This window comes from Thunnus albacares, chromosome 2, assembly GCF_914725855.1.
Source record: "Thunnus albacares chromosome 2, fThuAlb1.1, whole genome shotgun sequence".
Classification (NCBI taxonomy): Eukaryota; Metazoa; Chordata; class Actinopteri; order Scombriformes; family Scombridae; genus Thunnus; species Thunnus albacares.
Genome location: NC_058107.1, coordinates 33,519,801 through 33,540,549, shown reverse-complemented (window position 1 = coordinate 33,540,549; position 20,749 = coordinate 33,519,801). Strand labels below are relative to the sequence as shown.

At 36.3% G+C, this 20,749-nt stretch overlaps 1 protein-coding gene across 4 annotated transcripts; it reads left to right on the top strand.

Moving 5' to 3' along the window:
* Positions 1-7,773: 7,773 nt before the first annotated feature.
* grsf1 (G-rich RNA sequence binding factor 1) lies at positions 7,774-19,336 on the top strand. 4 transcript variants are annotated; one of them, XM_044331626.1, is made up of 11 exons: positions 7,774-7,861; positions 11,436-11,578; positions 12,643-12,787; positions 14,137-14,292; positions 15,399-15,533; positions 15,860-15,998; positions 16,169-16,308; positions 16,738-16,823; positions 16,912-17,047; positions 18,682-18,733; positions 18,993-19,336. In XM_044331626.1, exons 1-11 carry the CDS (start codon positions 7,837-7,839, stop codon positions 18,994-18,996), a joined length of 1,161 nt encoding a protein of 386 aa, XP_044187561.1. In that variant the 5' UTR covers positions 7,774-7,836; the 3' UTR covers positions 18,997-19,336. The 4 variants fall into 4 exon arrangements, 3 of the variants coding, with proteins under 3 accessions (XP_044187561.1, XP_044187570.1, XP_044187547.1); XM_044331635.1 differs by lacking the exon at positions 7,774-7,861 and adding an exon at positions 10,136-10,184; XR_006398538.1 differs by lacking the exon at positions 7,774-7,861 and having other exon boundaries at positions 11,215-11,578; positions 18,682-18,799.
* Positions 19,337-20,749: the final 1,413 nt, after the last annotated feature.

Sequence of the window (20,749 nt, the reverse complement as noted above, 5' to 3'; positions counted from 1 at the left end):
TGGATCAGTCAGCTGAGAAGAGGAGAGTGACCTGTTATGACTTTATTTCCAGCTAAAGCCTCTACTTGGTGCTCTGTGCTATTTTTTTTTTGTGTATTTTACACACCTGGGTATCTAATACTATAAAACTGGAGAATGAGTGGACACAGTGTTATAAAAATAAAATACTGAGGTCATGAATCCAAATTCTTCCAGAAAAACATAACCACCACTCACAAACTTTCGTCTAACTCTAAACGTGATTTTCAACATGATATTTATTGATTTAACCGCTATATTTTCTGTTTCGTCTTGCCTGAATGTTGATCTGCCAACATGATGGTCTACATGCTGCTTCAAAAAAATATCCACAAAATCAGGAATATAATTCTAGTGGGAAAAAAATCCCTTTTTATTTTGCACTTTAGTTTGCAAATCCATAGATGACAAGGATCATTTATATTTAAAATCGTCGTGTTTTATCCTGTAATACTGTAGACTATAGAGTGCAGTTCACCGTTTTCTCTTCTAGATGGAGCTGGAACTCTGTTAGTTTTCATTAAAAACATTATTTTCTCCATCAGAGATCAAACTCTAATGTGATTCACAGTTTCTTTTCCCTTTTAGAGTTCAGATGGGATTGTGTTTATTTAAAATATAAGTATTAAAATGAGTTACATCTGTCTTTCTGATGATAATAGGATTGATCTCTCGTTTTTAATTCCTATTGGACTAGACTGTGTCACGTGAGCAACGCAACAACCTTACTTTGTTAAAATGACACGTTTCACACCTTTATTTTCTTCTGTTACTCATCTGCTGTGTGTAGGTTATGTTTGTCTATCTTCTGTGCTTTGTGCCTTCTTCTATATTATGTGCCCTTTAGTTTGCAAACCCCTAAACGACAACGATAATACATATTTAGAAGTAGTTGTTTACCACTAACTGTAATATGAGATGTTCATTGTCTTCTCCGCTCGATGGTAGTAAAACATTATTAGTTAATATGTTGTTAAATACTTCCGTTTCTTTAGAATTCAGACTTTCATGTAACCAGGTTTCTATTTACCTTTAAAATTCAGCTGTGATTGCATTTATATAAAGTATAATCATTAAAATAAGTCATATATTTCTTTCTGGTAATAATAGAATTGATCTCTCTTTTTGAATTCCTATTGGACTAGACTGTGTCATGTGAGCACACACAACAATCGTACTTTGTTAAAATGACACATTTTCCCACCTTTATTTTCTTCTGCTGCTTATTTGATGTGTGTAGGTTATGTTGTCTCTATCTTCTCATGTGGTTGTTGTTGAAACAGTTTTTTTTTTTATCAAACCGTCAGTGAGACTGACTGTGCAGAGGATCACTCCCTTACGTCCAACGTTCCGCAAAAATTTCGATTAGGCGCCAATAATCGACAACAAGCTGAGTAGATAAGTCGATAAAATGGCATAAATCACTCAGCCCCAACATCGAAGTTGCGGACTTTGATGTAAATTTTTAAAATGGGGAAGCGAACGTTCATGCAAAACCGTTCGCCTCACGCATCGCCTGGTATTGCATTATCGCCAGGTTCGGTGCCCCGCCCTAGTACTTGTGAAATAGAAGACTGTAAGAGATTCCTTGGCACTTAAGATCAGCAACAGACGTATGTGCAATTTGCAACAATAGCTCAAATGCTAAAAACATGATAGTCTTCCAGGCGAGAAATCCACAGTGAAGTCATGCGTAGATCACCTAAAAACCCAGATTTTATAGAAGTTTGTGAGCAAACGACCTTACTTTCACCTGATTTATTACCTCAGTCAACACTTTCCTAATGAGTTTATGTTTATGGTCTCAATCGCCCGTTTCAAGTCTTCTTCAATTCAACATGGTGTTCATTTTGTAAATTATAGTCCCGTTTAGAGTAAAATAGACGATAAAGCAGGATACCACGGCACTGCACCAGAGCATCTCGCCTCACGATGTCGATGATGATAAAATAAATCACACTAGAAATAATATTATTGTTTTGTTGTACTTATTCAGTTTTATTAGTGTACATTTTATTCATATTTTATTGTGTAAGTTAAGAGGCTGTTAATATAGCTTGTCTTTACATAACTTCTTAACTTAATTTAACTGCTTATAAATGCTAAATAGGGGGATTTTAAGTAAAATGTTACCCTTGTCATAGCAGGAAAAGCACATCATTAGCATCCATTCAAATGTCCAAGGAAGACATACTGGTGACATACTGGTGTACCATCAACACTTATATCTGCTTACAATTAATTATAGCTTGTTGTAAACCATTTACCATCAAAATCATTTTACATAATGCATCTAATTCTCATGCAAACATAATGCATGCAGATATCTTCATACAGAATATTAAAGTACACTGAATGGACTCAAAAGATCTGACCATTAAGGTCTCGACCCAGTTGGAGCAACCTGTTAGAACATCGCTCTCCAACATCATCATTAAAACTTCAAATGAGGAAATATTATTTGGAAGAATGGAAGAACACCTTACTGAGACACTTTATGTTGGTTTTTCCTTTCATGTGTCACTTTAATGATAATAGAATTGATCTCTCGTTTTTAATTCCTATTGGACTAGACTGTGTCACGTGAGCAACGCAACAACCTTACTTTGTTACAATGACACATTTTAAACCATTATTTCCTTCTGTTACTCATCTGCTGTGTGTAGCTTATGTTTTTATATCTTCTGTGCCCTGTGCTGTCTTCTCTTTTGTGCCCTTTAGTTTGCAAACCCCTAAATGTTTTGTGAGCCACACATTCACGTCAGAATCACTTTGCCCCTCCAGATGGTGCTGTCACTGTTAGACTATATAATGCGGAAAACACTTTTCTTCTCAGAGACCAGACTCTAATACATAGTTTCTCTTTCATTTTAGAATTCAGGTATGATTGTGTTTATTTAAAATGTAAGTATTAGAATAAGTCATATCCGTCTTTCTGCTAGTAATAGGATTGATCTCTCGTTTTTAATTCCTATTGGACTAGACTGAGTCATGTGAGCACACACAACAACTTTTACTTTGTTAAAATGACACATTTTCCCACCTTTATTTTCTTCTGTTACTCATCTGATATGTGTAGGTTATGCTATCTCTATCTTCTCATGTGGTTGTTGTTGAAACAGTTTGTTTCTCAAACCGTCAGTGAGACTGACGGTTTGACACACATTTACCTCCGACTAAACGAAACCGAAACTACCACAGATAAAGTATACTAAACCTAATATCGCTTCAACGTTTCGTCTTAAATATAATCTTCGGGTTAGGAAACTGAGTGAGATTATAATGACATCCGTCCCATGCACCTCCTGGACTCGCAATAGTTCCAAGTCTGGTGCACCACCTTCTCTCTGAGGAATATGAAAAACTTAGAAAATTTGAGTTTTGGTTAGATTAGTCAGCTGAGAAGAGGAGAATAACCTGTTATGACTTTGTTTATTTCCACCTAAAGTCTCTACTTAGTGCTCTTTGATGTTTTTGTGTATTTTACACACCTGGGTATTTAACACTATAAAACTTTCTACACAGAACCTCATGGAGAATGAGTGGACACAGTGTTATAAGAAATACTGAGGTCATGAATCCAAATTCCTCCAGAAAAACAACCACGAATCACAAACTTTATTTTTAAACGTGATTTTAAAGATGATATTTATCCATTTAGCAGCTATATTTTCTGTTTTGTTTTTTTGGAATTTTGACCTCCCTGTTATAAAAATCATGCATAAATAAAGGATTGACATAGAAGAAGTTGGGTAGATTAGGGATAAAATGGTGACAACAGTAACCCACTATATATAATCAGCGTAATGTCAAGAGGTGATTACTGTGTGACGACACAGCCGATTCTGACTCAGTAATCAAATCTGCGGCCTCATTTGTTGCATTATCTCAAGAAGGACTCACTGTGACAGAGATGTGTTTATACGGATTTTATTGGGAAATATTTATTCAGAAATAAATGTTCTTAGACAGCCCTGACGGAGCTCAGGATTTATCAGGAGGACGTCTGCTTTACTTTAAACAATTTCACTGTATGAACCTGGACTGTGTGTGTAACAGCTGACCTTTTTGACCTTTTGGATGTGAAGAAGAACACAGAACATTATTTACCAATAGATCCTGACCGATCCTGTCGGCGTGTCTAAAGATTTAAATAATCAGTGAAGTTACGCTGCTGTGCCTCGTGCGTAAATGAAACCAGGTTCCTGCTGCTATCCATCCATCCATCCATCCATAGCTAGCATAGCCAAGGACAGTGTTTTTGTACAGATGCAGTAGGGGTAAGTAATATAGATATAACAATAAAAGCGAAGTGTCGTCACACAGTAATCACCTCTAATCGACCGTCAACAGGCAACGTACACCAGGAGAAACACACTCTTTAACATCCTGTCGCCGTGGTAGCGACTCGTCAGTTGCAATCACAAGGCGGCCACACCTTAAAGCATATCCCGCTTTATCGTCTATTTTACTCTAAATTGGACCATAATTTACAAAATGAACATCATGCTGTATTGAAGAAGACTTAAAACTAGACTAAAAACTCATTAAGAAACTGTTTATTGAGGTAATAAATCAAGTGAGAAGAAGGGACAGTTTCTCACAGACTTCTATACAATCTGAGTTATTTTGGAGCCTTCTGCTGATCATTAGAAAGATTTCAATCACTCCCGCATAGACTTCAGACTTTTCAGACCCGGAACTTTCTGCTTGGTAATAGTATTTGAAAAATAAGGTGAAAGAATTACTTAATCGATTACTGTAATTTGAATGACCGTTTGTTGTTAAACTTTTACTAAAAGTTCTGTTAGTTTGTTATTATTAACAGAGTGAGGGCGGTGCACCGACCTGGAGGTACTGCAATACCAGGCGATGCGTGGAGTGGGTGAAGGTTAAATTCAACCCGTCTCCCCAGTCCCAAAAAACATTCATTCAGCCCGACGGCTTAAATGTGGGATTGGCGTTTAGTCTTGAGTTTAGTTATTTTAACCTTAAGGAAGTCGGAGGCAAAGCTGTGATCCTCTGCATTTTCAGTCTCAATAACGGTTTGAGAAACGGTTTCAACAACAACCACATGAGAAGATAGAGACAACATACAACATGTGTCATTTTAACAAAGTACGATTGTTGTGTGTGCTCACATGACACAGTCTAGTCCAATAGGAATTCAAAAAGAGAGATCAATTCTATTATTACCAGAAAGAAATATATGACTTATTTTAATGATTATACTTTATATAAATGCAACCACAGCTGAATTTTAAAGGTAAATAGAAACCTGGTTACATGAAAGTCTGAATTCTAAGGAAACGAAAGTATTTAACAACATATTAACTGATAATGTTTTAGCACCATCAAGCGGAGAAGACAATGAACATCTCATACTACAGCTAGTGGTAAACAACAACTTCTAAATATGTATTATCGTTGTCGTTTAGGGGTTTGCAAACTAAAGGGTACATAATATAGAAGAAGGCACAAAGCACAGAAGATAGAGAAACATAACCAACACACAGCAGATGAGTAACAGAAGAAAATAAAGGTGTGAAACGTGTCATTTTAACAAAGTAAGGGTGTTGCGTTGCTCACGTGACACAGTCCACACAGTTTACAAGGTGACAATAAAGAAACATTCACACTACACTAACATGACAACACATCATAATACAAGTCTACTGTGAATAAAACAATGACATTTAACAAAAATTAAACAACACAAACACGGAGTAAATAGGCTGAATCTATCAGGATCTAACAGAGCCCTAAGCATCATAATTTAACGTAAAATAACATATAGCCTAATGTTCATGGAACCCTTTCACACCAAAATAATACTTATCAAAATTTCTTCTTAATAATGCTCTTTTAGATTAAAAAAACCATACATATTATTTTGTGTTTAATATGATTTGGGAGTAGGATAGTTAATGTACGTTGAACTGATGTGTTTTTTTTTTTTTTTAAATGTGTGTATCTGTACTAAAGGATAATCTTTTGTAAAAAAAAACAAAAAACAAACAAACAAAAAAAAAAACAATTAATAGGTCACTGCAGATGTTTTTGTTTTTTGTTTTAATTCACATGAAAAAGAAAATAATACATTGTACATCTAGCAAACAAGTTGAACACAGCTTTGGATGGGTACACGTACCTCCATTGATTCAAATATAAGAGGAGAGCTATAGTAATTATGTAATATTATATCCTAGTATAAGCCTGCAACTAATGATAAGTTTGTATGAATGCTTAAAATAGATATTTTAACTGGTACAGACGACCTGTCAGGTCTTGAGTTAAACTGGACAGTTAACTGACTGTATCTACAGTGAACACTTTGTAAAGAGAAGACTGTCCGATGTTATGTGCCCTTTAGTTTGCAAACCCTTAATTGACAAGATTGATATATATTTAAAAATCGTTGTGTTTTATCCTGTAATACTGAAGACTGTAGAGTGCAGTTCACCGTTTTCTCTTCTAGATGGAGCTGGAACTCTGTTAGTTAATATAGCGTAAAAAACATTATTTTCTCCATCCGAGATCAAACTCTAATGTGACTCACAGTTTCTTTTCCCTTTTAAAGTTCAGATGGGATTGTGTTTATTTAAAATATGAGTATATAATTAGTTACATCTGTCTTTCTGATGATAATAGGATTAATCTCTCGTTTTTAATTCCTATTGGACTAGACTGTGTCACGTGAGCAACGCAACAACTTTACTTTGTTAAAATTAAATATTTTCTACCTTTATTTTCTTCTGTTACTCATCTGCTGTGTGTTGATTATGTTTCTGTGTCCTGTACAATCTTCACTTTTCTGTGCTCTTTAATTTACAAACCCCTAAATGACAACGATAATACATATCTAGAAGTCATTGATCAAATGATATTTTTTTCCACCTTTACTTTCTTCAGTTACTCATCTGATGTGTCTACGTTATGTTGCCTATATCTTCTCGTATGGTTTTGTTGTTGAAAAACAGTTTCTCTAACCGTCAGTGAGTCTGATAGTGCAGAAGATCACACCTGTGCCTCCGACACTATTTTTGTACCACTCTGTGCTTACCCGCAGAGTGTTTACGCACATACTTCCTTTATGGAGGTCAATAACGTAAAAAAAAATTTTTTTTTTTTCGTTATTGAATTTTTGAAGGAATGTGATTGAGGGTAACTCCTCAGTCATGTTATGCATTGCCTGGCATTGCAGTAACGCCAGGTGGTGTCCCGTCCTCTCAATGTGTAGGAATAATATGATGTCAGATGAAAAGAGCTGACATAAAGAACACTACCGCATGCTCTGATGTCCAAGATCTTGCTAATGTACTATACTAGCATTACAAACCAACAAGTAACTTAAAAGCTAGCAGTTCCAGTCGATGCGGTAATTTACACCAACATCCAAATGACAGGAAAGAGGCTCCTATCGACTCGATTGTATAGAAGTCTATGACAAATAGTCTCTACCTCTCCCTTGTTTCATTATCTCAGTGAACACCTGCTTAGTAAATTAATGGTCTAAATCGCTAGTTTCAAGTCTTCATCAATATGTCTTGGTGTTCATTTTGTAAATTATGGTCCCATTTAAAGTAAATTAGACGATAAAGCAGGATATGCTTTAGGATGTGGCTACCTTGTGATTGACAAGTCACTACTACGGCGACAACGTTGGTTACGTAACGTAAACCTGGCGTAACCAGATTCACAGAGTATAGACGTAGCTGCTGCTATTTCAGTGTGTTTTCAGTTCGTGAAAGTTAATTGTAACATTTTGGTCGTTTAAAAATTCTTGTTTAGCGTTTGTTTGTACTCCAAGACCCTTGAATGAGTCGGATGTTCAGTTTTTCTGGTGAGCACATTTTGTTTTAATGGTTTTAATCCTGATTTTCACAAGCAAAAATTAGCATTGGCATTATCACAGTTAACCATTGACTAGCAGTTGGCAGTTAGCAGTTAGCAGCTAGTTAGGATCAGCTCCACCCTCTCGTCCAAGTATGGTCACTTCTGGCTCCAAGATGGCGCCGGTTGTCTATAACCCTTATCTTTACATCAGGGGCTGCAAACCGGTGACATGCATGCCACTATTAAATGAACAGAACATGTAACTGCTGAGTGAGACAAGTCGATTGTAAAAGGAAATTTGCTGTGTTCACTGTCTTTTCTACATTTGAGAAACTAGATCATCCACATAAAAGATAAAATCCTCTATTTCTTATTTATAAATCCTTCCTATTCATTCTTACTCTTAGCAGTGATGGAAGAAGTATTTAGTATTCAGAGGTATTCAATGTAAAAATATTCCATTACAAGTAAAAGTCCCGTATGAAAAATCCTACTGAAATAAAAGTACATAAGTATTAGCAGCAAAATGTTGTTAAAGTATTAAAGCAATACATACTGGTTTGATCAGGTAGAATGGATTGCTGTTTGGACAAACTACAGGGAGAAATGATTATAAATGTTAAAATTCCCTTTTCATTTACTAATTAGGAGAGACTGGAGCATAGAAACACACAAGGAGGATTTTTTTTTAACAGTAGTGCATTTAGGTATTTCACATGAACACGACAGTTAACACAACTTTATATTTAGTTTTACAGTTGTGGCTCTTTTTCCACAGTAAATAAACCCAGAAATATGGAGCACTTTCTTTTATACCAGTTCAAAATTCTTTATGATCTCACTTTTTAGACGCTCTGATACAAATAAAAAACGCATGCATAAAAGCAAGATTAAAGTAATCAAAAAATAGTACGCAAATATCTTAACATGTTTTGCTTGATAATCTGTGTAAACAAGCCATTTTTTAAATCTTATTCAAATATTAATGTCAGTAACACAGAACATAGAACACTATTAAACAGTCCTCGACAGAAGGCTTTTCTTTCTTTTCTTTTTGCTGTCATATATTCCATTGTATAGACTTGTTTCAGTCTCTGAGTTCATTGAGTTTGTGTCAGCGAAAGCGTTTTCCTCCAATTTATAGTTATCATTTTCCTGGCAATCAGTAGAAGTATGTGTTTGGTCTTTACCAGTTACATTTTGGGGTGGTTTTTCAAGTAGAAACAACATAGGCTCCACTGAGATGGCAATTTTAATTTTTTTAAGCTTCTCTTTTATATCTTGTTAAAACCCCTGCAGTACTGGACAGTAGCAGAAGATATGTGATTGATCCCCAATCATCCCACATTTCCTCCAGCACAAAGCTGAGAATGAGCCTTTATCATACGTAGAAACTATCAATGGAGTCCTGAAAAATCTCATTTCTATCTTCCAGTGGAAAACAGACATGTACTCTTAACGCCCACTGTTAGGCCTCAAGGCTGCCATGGAGCACATTTCAGTTGGGAAGATGGCTCCTCTTAAATTGCCAAACCTGCATTTGCATGGAAGGTGTTACAGAGATGACTTGGTGAGGAATGAAAATAATTTCACTGCAATGACGCACAAGATATCATGGTGACTTTTATGGCATCCAAACCTCTAGATGGCAGTGAACGTCAAACATTTACAAGAGCAGAGTGAGAGAGAGGAAGTGCTTGAGAGAGAAGATCATTGTCAAGTTCACAGGAGTTAGCAGTAACACCACTTCCTTTGGTGACTACTAATTACAATGAAATGATTCTGAAAGTCTATATTGTTCTCAATGTGTTGAAATGCTTTTTATTTTTGATATTTCAACTTTCACACAGCAGTTTAAATTGCAAATGTAGATTCCCTCGTGAAAAACAAATTACATCAGTGTATTTATGTTATGAAATGGGAATGTGAGAATTTTAGCAGACAGGCAGCTCTTTTTTCTCTCCCTTTTTTCAGTTTATAGCAAATTATGTTAGTAATTTTTGTCGTAGACGAACAGGCCAAAGGAAAGAAGAAAACATATAAGAAAACAAAAAATAAAATAAAACTTAAATTACACAATAGAAGGCCTGTCTTTTAGTTTTATATGAGGCAGTTTAAATGAACAAAATTTGCTTTAATATTTTCTGAACTGGTTGTGAGTCAACAATTGACTTTTTAATATATTTTATTTACTTAATTTTGTTTTATATTCTATTTGTTTGTTTATTCCACATCATTACTACTACTAATAATAATTTCCTTTTTTTTTCTCATTACTGAGCCATCTCCATGACAACCGCGGTTCAAAAGCACAAGATGCATAATGGCTTGTAAGTGGACTTTCATTTTTTATTTTCATTTTTGTTATTTTTGAGCAAATTTAACTATTTGATTGTTGTTAATTGCTTGTTTTGGTTCAGACTACAGTTTGCGTTTAGATTTTAGACTTCCTTTTTTATGGTTTTCTTTATTTTATAGAATCAGTAACGTTAGATATTATTCGTTACCCCCAACACTGTTAATTATGTATTGTAGTACTGATTCTATAAAGTAAACGCATTGTGTAGTTACAGTAATGAATTCATTTTAGCCGTAACGAAGTATTATAAACATTATAACGTTTTACATTTACTGTGTCAAGTAACGCGTAACAGCATCGGCGCGTGAACCGGAAAGCTGTTAGTTTGTCGCCGGTTTCCCGCTCACAGTGAATAAATCATCACGTTTAACGGCGCCACTGACCGGTAACGGTTTAACTTTCTGCTAACTGCTAACTGCTAACAGCTCGACCTTATCGCCGCCCTATCTTAGTAGCGCATGCGCGAGCGGGACTGCCATCTTGGACAGGTGCGTTTTTTTACTGTTATTGTGTACTATCCAAATATTTGGGCATATTGTACTTTGATAATATTGTTCTTGAAACTTTTATAATACATTTTGCTGCTAATACTTGTGTACTTTTACTTAAGTATGATTTTTATGCAGGACTTCTACTTGTAATGGAGTACTTTTACAATACTGTATTGGTACTTTTACTTAATTAAAAGGTCTGATTACTTCTTCCACCACTGAACATTTCACATTAACCAACCAACTAAACATCACCAGTTATAAATGCCAGAGTTATCCACTAATCTAACTAAATACCAAAATACATATCAACGTTTTGTTCTTTCTCAACCATCTCTGATTGAAATTGAAGTCGTGAAAATCATGAAACACCTTTTATCGCATTTAATAGTGGTGATAAATGTGTTTTTGTACTGCTCTGATTTATTTTGACAGTATCAAAGCGGAAATGATAAGCGTCAGCCGTTAACTCGACGCAGCCGTTAAAACGCTCGAGCCCAACGCTGCCCTTGACTGACCCACGTGAGTCCGTACAACTTCCTATCCTGCTGCTAAGCCGGATAGCAGCAAGACACATTAACCTGCTGCATTCACACTAAAACGAAAACTACGATTTTATTTTATTTTATCTGATTTCCGGCTGGGCTCGGCTAACATGGCGTGCAACAGTAAGTCTGTGCTGTTTTTACTGCGGCGCTGTGTCTCACTGCGTCATGTAACGTTGTCGGCAGGGATCAAAACAAGAGGCGGCGTGCTGTCAGCCAGGTGCGGGTTCATTCAGCAGCGGACACCGACGACCCGGACAGACTGTCTGCGGAGCCTCTGTCAGCTTCAGCCCGCACTGAAAAGCATCCAACAAAGCCTCTGTACTAAGGTGAGTGATAACTTTAAAAGTCCTGCATGAAAAATCCTGCTTAAGTACATAAGTATTAACAGAAGTATTGCAGTAAAAGTAGTGGTTTGGTCTCTGATATATTATTATTATTACATATACGGAAGCATCAGTGTGTAAGCAGCATGTAAATGTTGTAGCTGCTGGAGGTGGAGCTAGTTTCAACTACTTTATATACACTTAGCTATATGGTCCAGTGGTTCCCAACCTAGGGGTCGGGCCCCTCCAAAGGGTCACCAGATAGTGTTTCTAATATATAATTAGGAAAACCATTCAATATAATGCACCCCAGTACAGCACCACCACCCACTACGACTTAAATAATAAACATAAAGTAGAATTATCACCTTTCTGACAATGTCAACACAAACTGAAAATGTATAATCTTTGTAAATGTAGAATGTATGGCAGAGCTGTCGTATTGGATTGCATTAGATTGCATAGCTGTTCCTAATGAAGTGGTCTGTGAGTGTATACTGGGCTCCTACAGGCCACTTGTGGCCAAACAAAACTCTGGATGAAGGCAGGAACACTTCTGTATATCAGCACATCTCTACTCATAAGATGAGGCTGGTGTACTAACAGATAATGAATGACAATATAATAAAATACAGTTGTGATAATATGAAATATGTCTTCATATGAGAAGTTATAATTGCTGAAATAACACTTAAAATGTCCCTATAAACCATTTGTTAAATGTATGTATACTGGTTGTAATTGTTAAATAGGGGGACTTAAAGTAAATTCTTACCCTCCTTTTGAATTGTTTAGTGATAACTGAGAAATAAAGTGTGGATTGGATACTAAAAAACCTGGAAAACTTGCACCTGCACACCATTTCTTTCTGTTACAGAGTTCACTTTGTTCAGTTACAAAAACAATCTCACATTTCGGGTGATTTCAGTTTGCCAATTATGCACAAGAGGATTTGTAGTGCTCCAAGCATCACGTCAAGCTGTCGCGGCCTGTAGTTTCTTTGTGACTTGTAAGAAAATTCATCCTCTTTGTGGCTAAATAATAATATTTGACACCTTGTCTTCCAGGCAGGGGCACCTTGTGAGGATGAATACCCTCCACTGCCGGCCTATCAGGCTGATTCAGAGCCAGAGAAGAAGGAAGTCTACATCGTACAAGTGAAAGGTCTCCCGTGGTCGTGCACGACTCAGGACATCCTGCAGTTCTTCTCAGGTGAGACTCTGGATTTTCACTTGAGCACATTGTCAGAAAGTGAAAGTCCTTCAACATCCTTATTAGAGTCCAACTGATAAATCAACTGGCTGATATTGTTGGTTAATAACAGATACATCAGTGTCAGGATGAATGTTGGCAAACACACATTTAAAAATTGCAGTACATCAATGTTTGTGAGGCTGCTGCATTTTGATCTATTGTGAACTTCAAAGTTTGTGTTTTTATTTAGTCTTCATTTATAACTGTTCAAAATTTCATCATATTTGATAGTACAGTGGAAACCGCTTATAGTGATCACGTCTGTCCAGGTCAAATTGATCACTATAAGCGGATAATTATTATAACTGTTTTTTTTTTTCTTTTTCTTTATTTCTCATGCAGATTACTATCTAATTGACATTTGTATATTACAGCTGGCGATCAGACTGATTAGAGATGTACAACCCTGCCATGAGGAAGGACAAAAACATTACTAGAAAGAGGAGATGACATTTCTCTTCGTTTGATAACGTTAAAAGTACACAAACCTATAGAGGTGCGCCGCAACGCCTAATAATGGTGCTGCAGCCGCTAAGTCAATATCATACATGTATCATGGGAGTAAGATTTAAAGAAAAAAAAAAAAAAGAATTACCGTAGTTTTAAAATGTTTTTTCCATATGTCGTCATGTATGAAAAGAGCCAAAATGAACACTGTAAGCGGACTACTTGATTACTATAAGCAAATTATTTAAAATAATTTAAACAGCATTTGTATATGAATGATTCTGTCCTGAGCTGTTTGATCATTATAAATGGTTGATCACTGTATAGATTATTGTTCAGCTGTTTAACATCCTGTCTCAGTACAAAATATATCTTTGTCATAACTCTAAAATCACTAAATCAACGTAAAAAAAATCTGCGTCTTAAGTCAAAAGCTTTATCAAGCATTGTACTATGAAATCGTTAAGTTTACTGTCCTCTATGATTGTTCAACATAAAAAGTACATTAAGGTGCCCTGTGACGTTTTCTCGGCAACAAACAAAAGTTATGTTTACATTCACCAAAACTCAACGTGTGCATCCTTGATGTCTAACAAACATGTCAGATCCATCCTCATAAAACATTTGCAAAGCTGATTTTTCTTAAAAGTTTGAATCCTGTATTGTTTATATAGATGTTACTTGCTATCGATCTTCTTCTTCTTTCCTGCCTTTGTTGGCTCGTTGCGTCACTTCTTGTCGCATTACAGCCGCCTGTAGATCAGCTGATCAGTGTGAAACCGCTGGCAGGACCCTGCATCACGTCTCCTGCATACGTGCGCACATGCACTCATGACTCATATATTGTTCCTGTGCTTCAGAGTGCAGGATCCGTAACGGGTTGACTGGGATCCACCTCACAGTGGACAGGCTGGGGAGGCCGACGGGACGAGCCTTCATCGAGATGGAGCACGAGGAAGACGTCAACAAAGCTCTGGAGAAGCACCGTCAGTACCTCGGTCCTCGCTACGTCGAAGGTTCGTCATTTTGACATTTTGACATTTTGACATGTCGCAGTAGGAAAAGTTTAGGTGTAAATGATACAATTAATGATGGCTGAATTAAATTTAGCTTGTTCGGTGTCAGGGTGCTACACTGGTAATAGGACGCTTGAATATAGCAGAGCCATCGTTAATGTTATTAGTAACATCTGTCGGCTGTGAAAGAGTCCTGGAAAGCAGCAGTTCAGGATCTGAAGTTAGCAGAGACTCAGCTTCTCTTCAGAGTCCACATTATTTCATGTTGCAAAAAGGACTTTAGATTTAGTTTTTTAAGATATGTGGTTGATTCAGCAAAAAACTCTTCTTTCATATCTGTTTAAACGATGTTTACAGGCACCTGAAGAGTTTACTAATTAAGCTTAACTTTAAATTGTAGGCCCGTTGTTTTTTTTCATGATTTGGAAAACCAACGTCTGATCCTGTCCATCGGAGATCAACCAGTACTGATAAAAGCTTTCAGTAGATTTCATGCAGATGCAGATAATAAAGAAGGTGTCTGTGTTAATGTGATCTTAGGTAGGTTCACATTTTTTCAGGTCTATCTTTAAACAATACTCACATGTCCATATGTAACATAGAAACTGTAATCACTCCTCCTGTTTACATGAAATCCCTCCTGACATGCCTCCTGTAAGTAATAGAGGACAAAAGCCACAATCCTCGTTCTGTGTAAGAACGTATTCCACAGTTTATCTGAAGCAAACACGAGGCGTCAGCTGTCCATCAAATCACATGGATACCTTCCAAAGTTACAACCTTTTTAGTGCAAAATTATCTCTTTGTGTTTCTGCAACAGTGTTTCAGTGCTGAGCTGTGATGATGTGATAAACTCTGGAACGACTGCAGCAACCAAAACCCGTTTCTTATGTTCATACGGGCAGCTGACTTTGGTTATAAGACATAAAAAAGTGTGAATCTAATCTTTGAAGATGCACTACAAAATTGAAGAGAAGATCACCAATCCAACCACTCCTCTGATACAGCAAAGCTTCTTTTTAAAGACATAATAAAGTCAAGTAAAGGGAACAGTCCCAGCTGTGTAAATAATAAAAGCAAAATGTTCATGTTCTGCTCTTTTGCAGTGTATGAAATAACAAACGCTGATGCTGAATCCATCCTGAAGAAAGCCATCCAGCCTCCAGCTGATAGCGGGGTGGTGCGGATCAGAGGCCTCCCCTTCACCTGCACTGAGTCCGACATCGTCCACTTCTTTTCAGGTAGGTGACTCAACCATGTGCCGTCATACTACTGGACACCGCTCTGTCTGACGGACTACGTGCCACTAAGTTATCTTACTTCCTCATGACAATAATCCTTTGATCGCTACAGTAACGTAACGTCTTCGGAGCCGTTTCTAAACAAACTAACATGCCCAAAACTCTTGGAGGCAAAGGGACATGTTGATGTGTTTTTAACAGTTTTTGGAGGTCTTCATCACAGAGGAATAAACCTGAAGTTCTTTTGATATTTTACAAATCTTACCTTTAGTCACCGAATGTATCTTAAAATGAAAAAAATAAGAATCTGAATCTGTGCACCTCAGGTCTGGATATAGTGGAGAACGGGATCACCATCGTCACAGACAACAGAGGGAGGAAGTCTGGGGAGGCCTACGTGCAGTTTTCTTCCCAAGAAGCAGCTGATGAAGCTCTGCAGAGAGACAGAGAGGTCATAGGAAACAGGTCGGATGCTGCTTGATATATAAACGCTCATATTAAGACCTGTAGCTTTATAATCCTGTGTCCAATATTTATATCATTTCTGGAGAAACAAAGTAGCAAATCAAAGCAGCACAAATCATTTTTTGTTAGTTTATTTGCTGCTGATCCTGTGATGTTTATATCATTGGTAGATACATCGAGGTGTTTCCCAGTAGAAGCGAAGAAATTCATTCTACTTGGAGGAGGAGGACGAGTTCATCTTCTTCACAGATGAGCTCTCAGTCAGTGACCAGGAGGTCCGTCTCTGCCGCAATGACCAACCCCAGAACTGGTGAGAGCATTTTTACGGTTCAATATAGAGGAAAAAAACATGGTGTTTGATTTGGTTTTTTTTATAAAAAAGAGTGATAAACAGATAAAGTAAAAGCTCAAATCTGATTTTGAAATTACAGTTTGTAGTTCAACTGTTTATTTTTGTACTTTTTTAGATGGACTTAAGTGTCTTCTTGCAACATAAAACACTTTTTGATCCACAGGGATAAAAAATCCAAGTGAAAAATGGTTCAAACTGATCTACTCTTTTCTGAAAATGTAGATATTTTTTAATGAAAATTGGTAAAAACAGAAAAGATGTTTTGAATAGAAATTGAAGCCGAGACATTTAGTAAACATTAGTAAAGTGAGGAGATCTTTTTAAGATTATATCTGTGATTACATTTGTTACTGTAGCCACTAAAAGCTGTTTTATTTGCTCCTTCAGGATCTTCTCAGAGCTCGTCTCTACCGCTTCATTACATCCACATGAGAGGTCTTCCTTTCAACGCGTCCGGAGAAGACGTTGTGAAGGTAAAAAAAAAAAAAAAAAGATGATGAATGTTGAATCAGACGACAGGTGGGAATGTTTTTCTCTAACATGTTTCTTTTCCTCCCGCAGTTCTTCTCTCCTCTAGTTGTGTCAAAGATCCTGATCGAGTGCGGTCCTGACGGGAGGCCGAGCGGAGAGGCCGACGTTTACTTCAGCTGCCACCAGGACGCCATGGCTGCCATGTCCAGAGACAGAATGCACATAGGTGAGACTGTTAGAGAGCCGTTAACAACAGGAACAGCTGCTGAAAACATGTAAATGTCGTGTTTTTATCAGACGCTGATCTTCAGTCTGGGTTTTATATTTATTCAAGTAAGAATCAGCTTCTCAGTTTTCATTGAGCAGACATGGTGGCGAGTGTCTACTGTTAAATCTTCATTATATTCAGGAAGTACAGTTTCAAGTGTTTACATGTAGCCTCTCTGCTATTTTTCCACAGTACAGTAATCTGGTATTTTGCAGTTTTAATACTGTTTGTTGGTTGCTGTACTTCAGTTTAGTTGACAAGTCCACATATTCAGTATATTCTGATCCATCCTGCTAAATTTGGCATTTTATTTATCGGTGGATCTCCGGAGTGGATCGTGCATTTGGTCGTGTGTGTATCTGTCCGCAGCTAATCTCACATGCTATCGGACCCATCAGTCTAATATTTTTTGTGTACATTTATTGACTGTATGTTCAAGTAACTCTCATGGTTGCGATAATTCACAATATTTGAAAAACCTATTTTATATCACAAGCTTGTAGTAAAACTCAGTATTTCATCTTTTCAGCAGTTCTCGCCATTTTACGACACGACGTAGCAAAAAGCATTTCATCAGCAGTCAGCCAGGCTAAAAACAAGCCGTACCTCGTCTGTCGCAGGACACGTTTTGGCCTTTGTCGTGTCTCAAAAACTGACGTCTATAGAAGAGTTTAGTCTCATCTTAAACCGGATCATCTGCAGATTAATTCCATACATGATATGTTATGATCCACTGAAGTTAGGCACGATACGAGATGAATAAACCCCCGTATTTGTTAGCTTCGCTGCCATCTTGACTGTGAGGGAGCCAGTAGGGACAGGAAGAGTGAGATTCAACTCTTCTTCTCTTTTTTTGTCTAAATAAATAACAAAGTTTAAATTGAGAAGTTTGGACTTATCATTTGTTTATTGTTTCCTTATTAAGTTTATACAGTCAGGTGAACCAGGGACACTCGGTCACAATATCATTACATTATTCTATGCATGTTAAAGAAAACTCTGACTCGACTTTATTAAACACTTTATTAAACACTTTGCATACATCTATAAAAGAAAACTTACACACCTGGTGGAGATCTGCAGTCTGAGTGAACTCTTCTAGTTTTAAATGAGTTTAACGTTCACTTTAAATTCATCTCTCCTTTATAAAATCCTGATATTCCTGACAGGATTTAGTTAAACTCTTAAAAAAAACAATATAATTCTGTCACTAAATCTGTTTTAATGCAGATTATAAACATTTTCTGTCTTCTATAATATATATATTTCTAGATTTAGAGGATTGTGCAGCTGTGGTGAAGGTTCAGTTGCTGAGTGAAGCATATTTTTGTCATTTTAAGTAAACTGGAAATGTTTTTACTGGTTAAAGCATCTTCAGTGCAGCAGATCTTCAGCTTCCATGATTACCAGTGTTCCCAGTGAGGCTCTGGTTTGTGGTTTATGTTGTTTGGTGAACTTTGGCAGTTTGAGAACTTTGCTGAGGATTAAGATGCTTTCTGGTCTGCACTGTGTTACAGATTATTATCATATTACAGTTAAAATATAACGTTGTAATAATAATTGTTGTTGTTTGGTCTCTCTCTAACTTTTAGGTGAAAGATACATCGAGTTATTCCTGAACTCTGCACCAGACTCTGATGGAAGGTGAGAAACACTGAAGCAGATCCAGAGAGAGTCACATATTCTGTCTTCTTAACAAGACAAATACACGTAGGGAGGGTTACTGCATTTTGAAACTCTTGCAACGTAAATAAATTCAGTAAATTTGAATGTTAAACTGGTTTTTCTATCAAAATATTTCAGTTTTAAACAAAAGAAATGTTGCTTGTTGCAGATTATTGATCCCTCAGGTTAAACTTTGTGATTTAACACAGTGTGTGTGTTTTTTTTTTTTTTCCTGCAGGTAAAAGCTGATGCACAGATGCCAAATAAACACACAGGACTATTTTACTGGTATTTATTTCCCAGCCTGACATCGACATCAAACAAACATTCCTGGTGTCAAATGAAACCGTCTGATCCGTCTCCATCCAACAGGAGTTAATCACAATATGAAATCCATTAATAAAGATTATAATGAATGTGAACTTTACTGGATTATTTAGTAAAGGTTACTGACATTATAACACGGAAGAAAATGCAGTTTTGTCTGATGAGCTCATGTTAAATTATACATGTTTCAAAATAGTTGTGAAGAATATGGTTCAACATGTTCCAAGAGAAATAAACAGACTGAAGCTTTATGTCGAAATTGTTTCTTCTCAAAAAGTTTCTGACTTAACACGACGTCTCCTCTCTGTCCATGTGATATTCAGATGAATTGTGATTTAAATCAACACTTTGTGAGAAAACCTGCTGTGACTCGTGTTCGTTTGATCTAATGTGGGAGTTTCTAAAATGAGACATTTAACACCTCATGTAGCCAAAAGGGAAGAAAGATTTAAAAAATACTGTAACTTCATACAAAATCATAGAGATTTTGATCTTGAAATTGTTATTTTCAGCAGTTAAGAGAACTAAATATTGTACACAAGATTCACCTCATTCTTTCAGTTTTCACACACATCTGAATGTCATCAGAAGAAATTTGTCCTTCAGTGTAATTTCACATTAAAACAACCAAGTATAGAAAAATTATCTATCAAGAAAAATGTAAGTCAGCGCCATGCGAGCTGATTCATTTTCAAAGTTGATAAAATGCAAATATGTTAAAGGTCATCTATAGTTATTTTAAGACATGAAATGTCTATTTTGACTAATATTTTGTGTTTAATGTTTTCTCTACCAGTTAACTACCTGAAGGTCTTTAAAATGACATCATCTCATCCTCTCTCATTAAAACTCCAGAATCTATAAATATGCAAATATATATTTAAATTCAAAAGTTTAACTGCTGGACTGCAGGATGTCTCCTGCTTCACTGTAAAGTTTATTCTCAGTGTTTGTGCACTGGAGGCTTCAAGTTTCCACATCACACTTGTGTCAGTTTAATACTGGATCACGATTGGCTCCAAACTAGTTGTGACGTCACACATGATGCTCGTAGGTTCACGACTTTCCTCCTTCAGCAAATTAAGGTGAAAAAACAAACTTTGCACATTCATCAATCTGCAGAGTGAAGCTCAAACATCCAACTGAAGAAGAAAACATGTTTTTGAGAGGAGGACTTTAATGACACTCATATACTTTTTAGTTGTTAAAATTTGAAAAAGCTTCACATTTTTTAATTTCACTTTAATATGATGATTTAACAAGTATTCAATTAATTAATTATTTTGCCAGAAACACAAATTAGTATCAAAAATGATTAGTGTTTCTCTAAAAAATGAAACTTTTAAAATTCTATTAAGTTAATAAGTTGTGTAGGTGAAACAGTGTTTCCCACTTTAACCAAACAACCTTTTCTTTTATTAGCAAAACATGTTACACACAAAATAGAATAAAATAGAATTAACACACACAACTAATAATAGCTTCTCTATGTAGCAGAGTTTAAAACCAGAGTTTAAAAAGTGTTTTATGAGATACTTTATAAAAACTGCTTATAGTTTTTAGTTTTGCTGATCCATAGAGACGATCTAAAATTAAAATATAAGGGCTGAGATCTTCATGCTTCTGGATGCAGGTAATAAAAAGTGAAACACAAGTTTAAAATAAGAG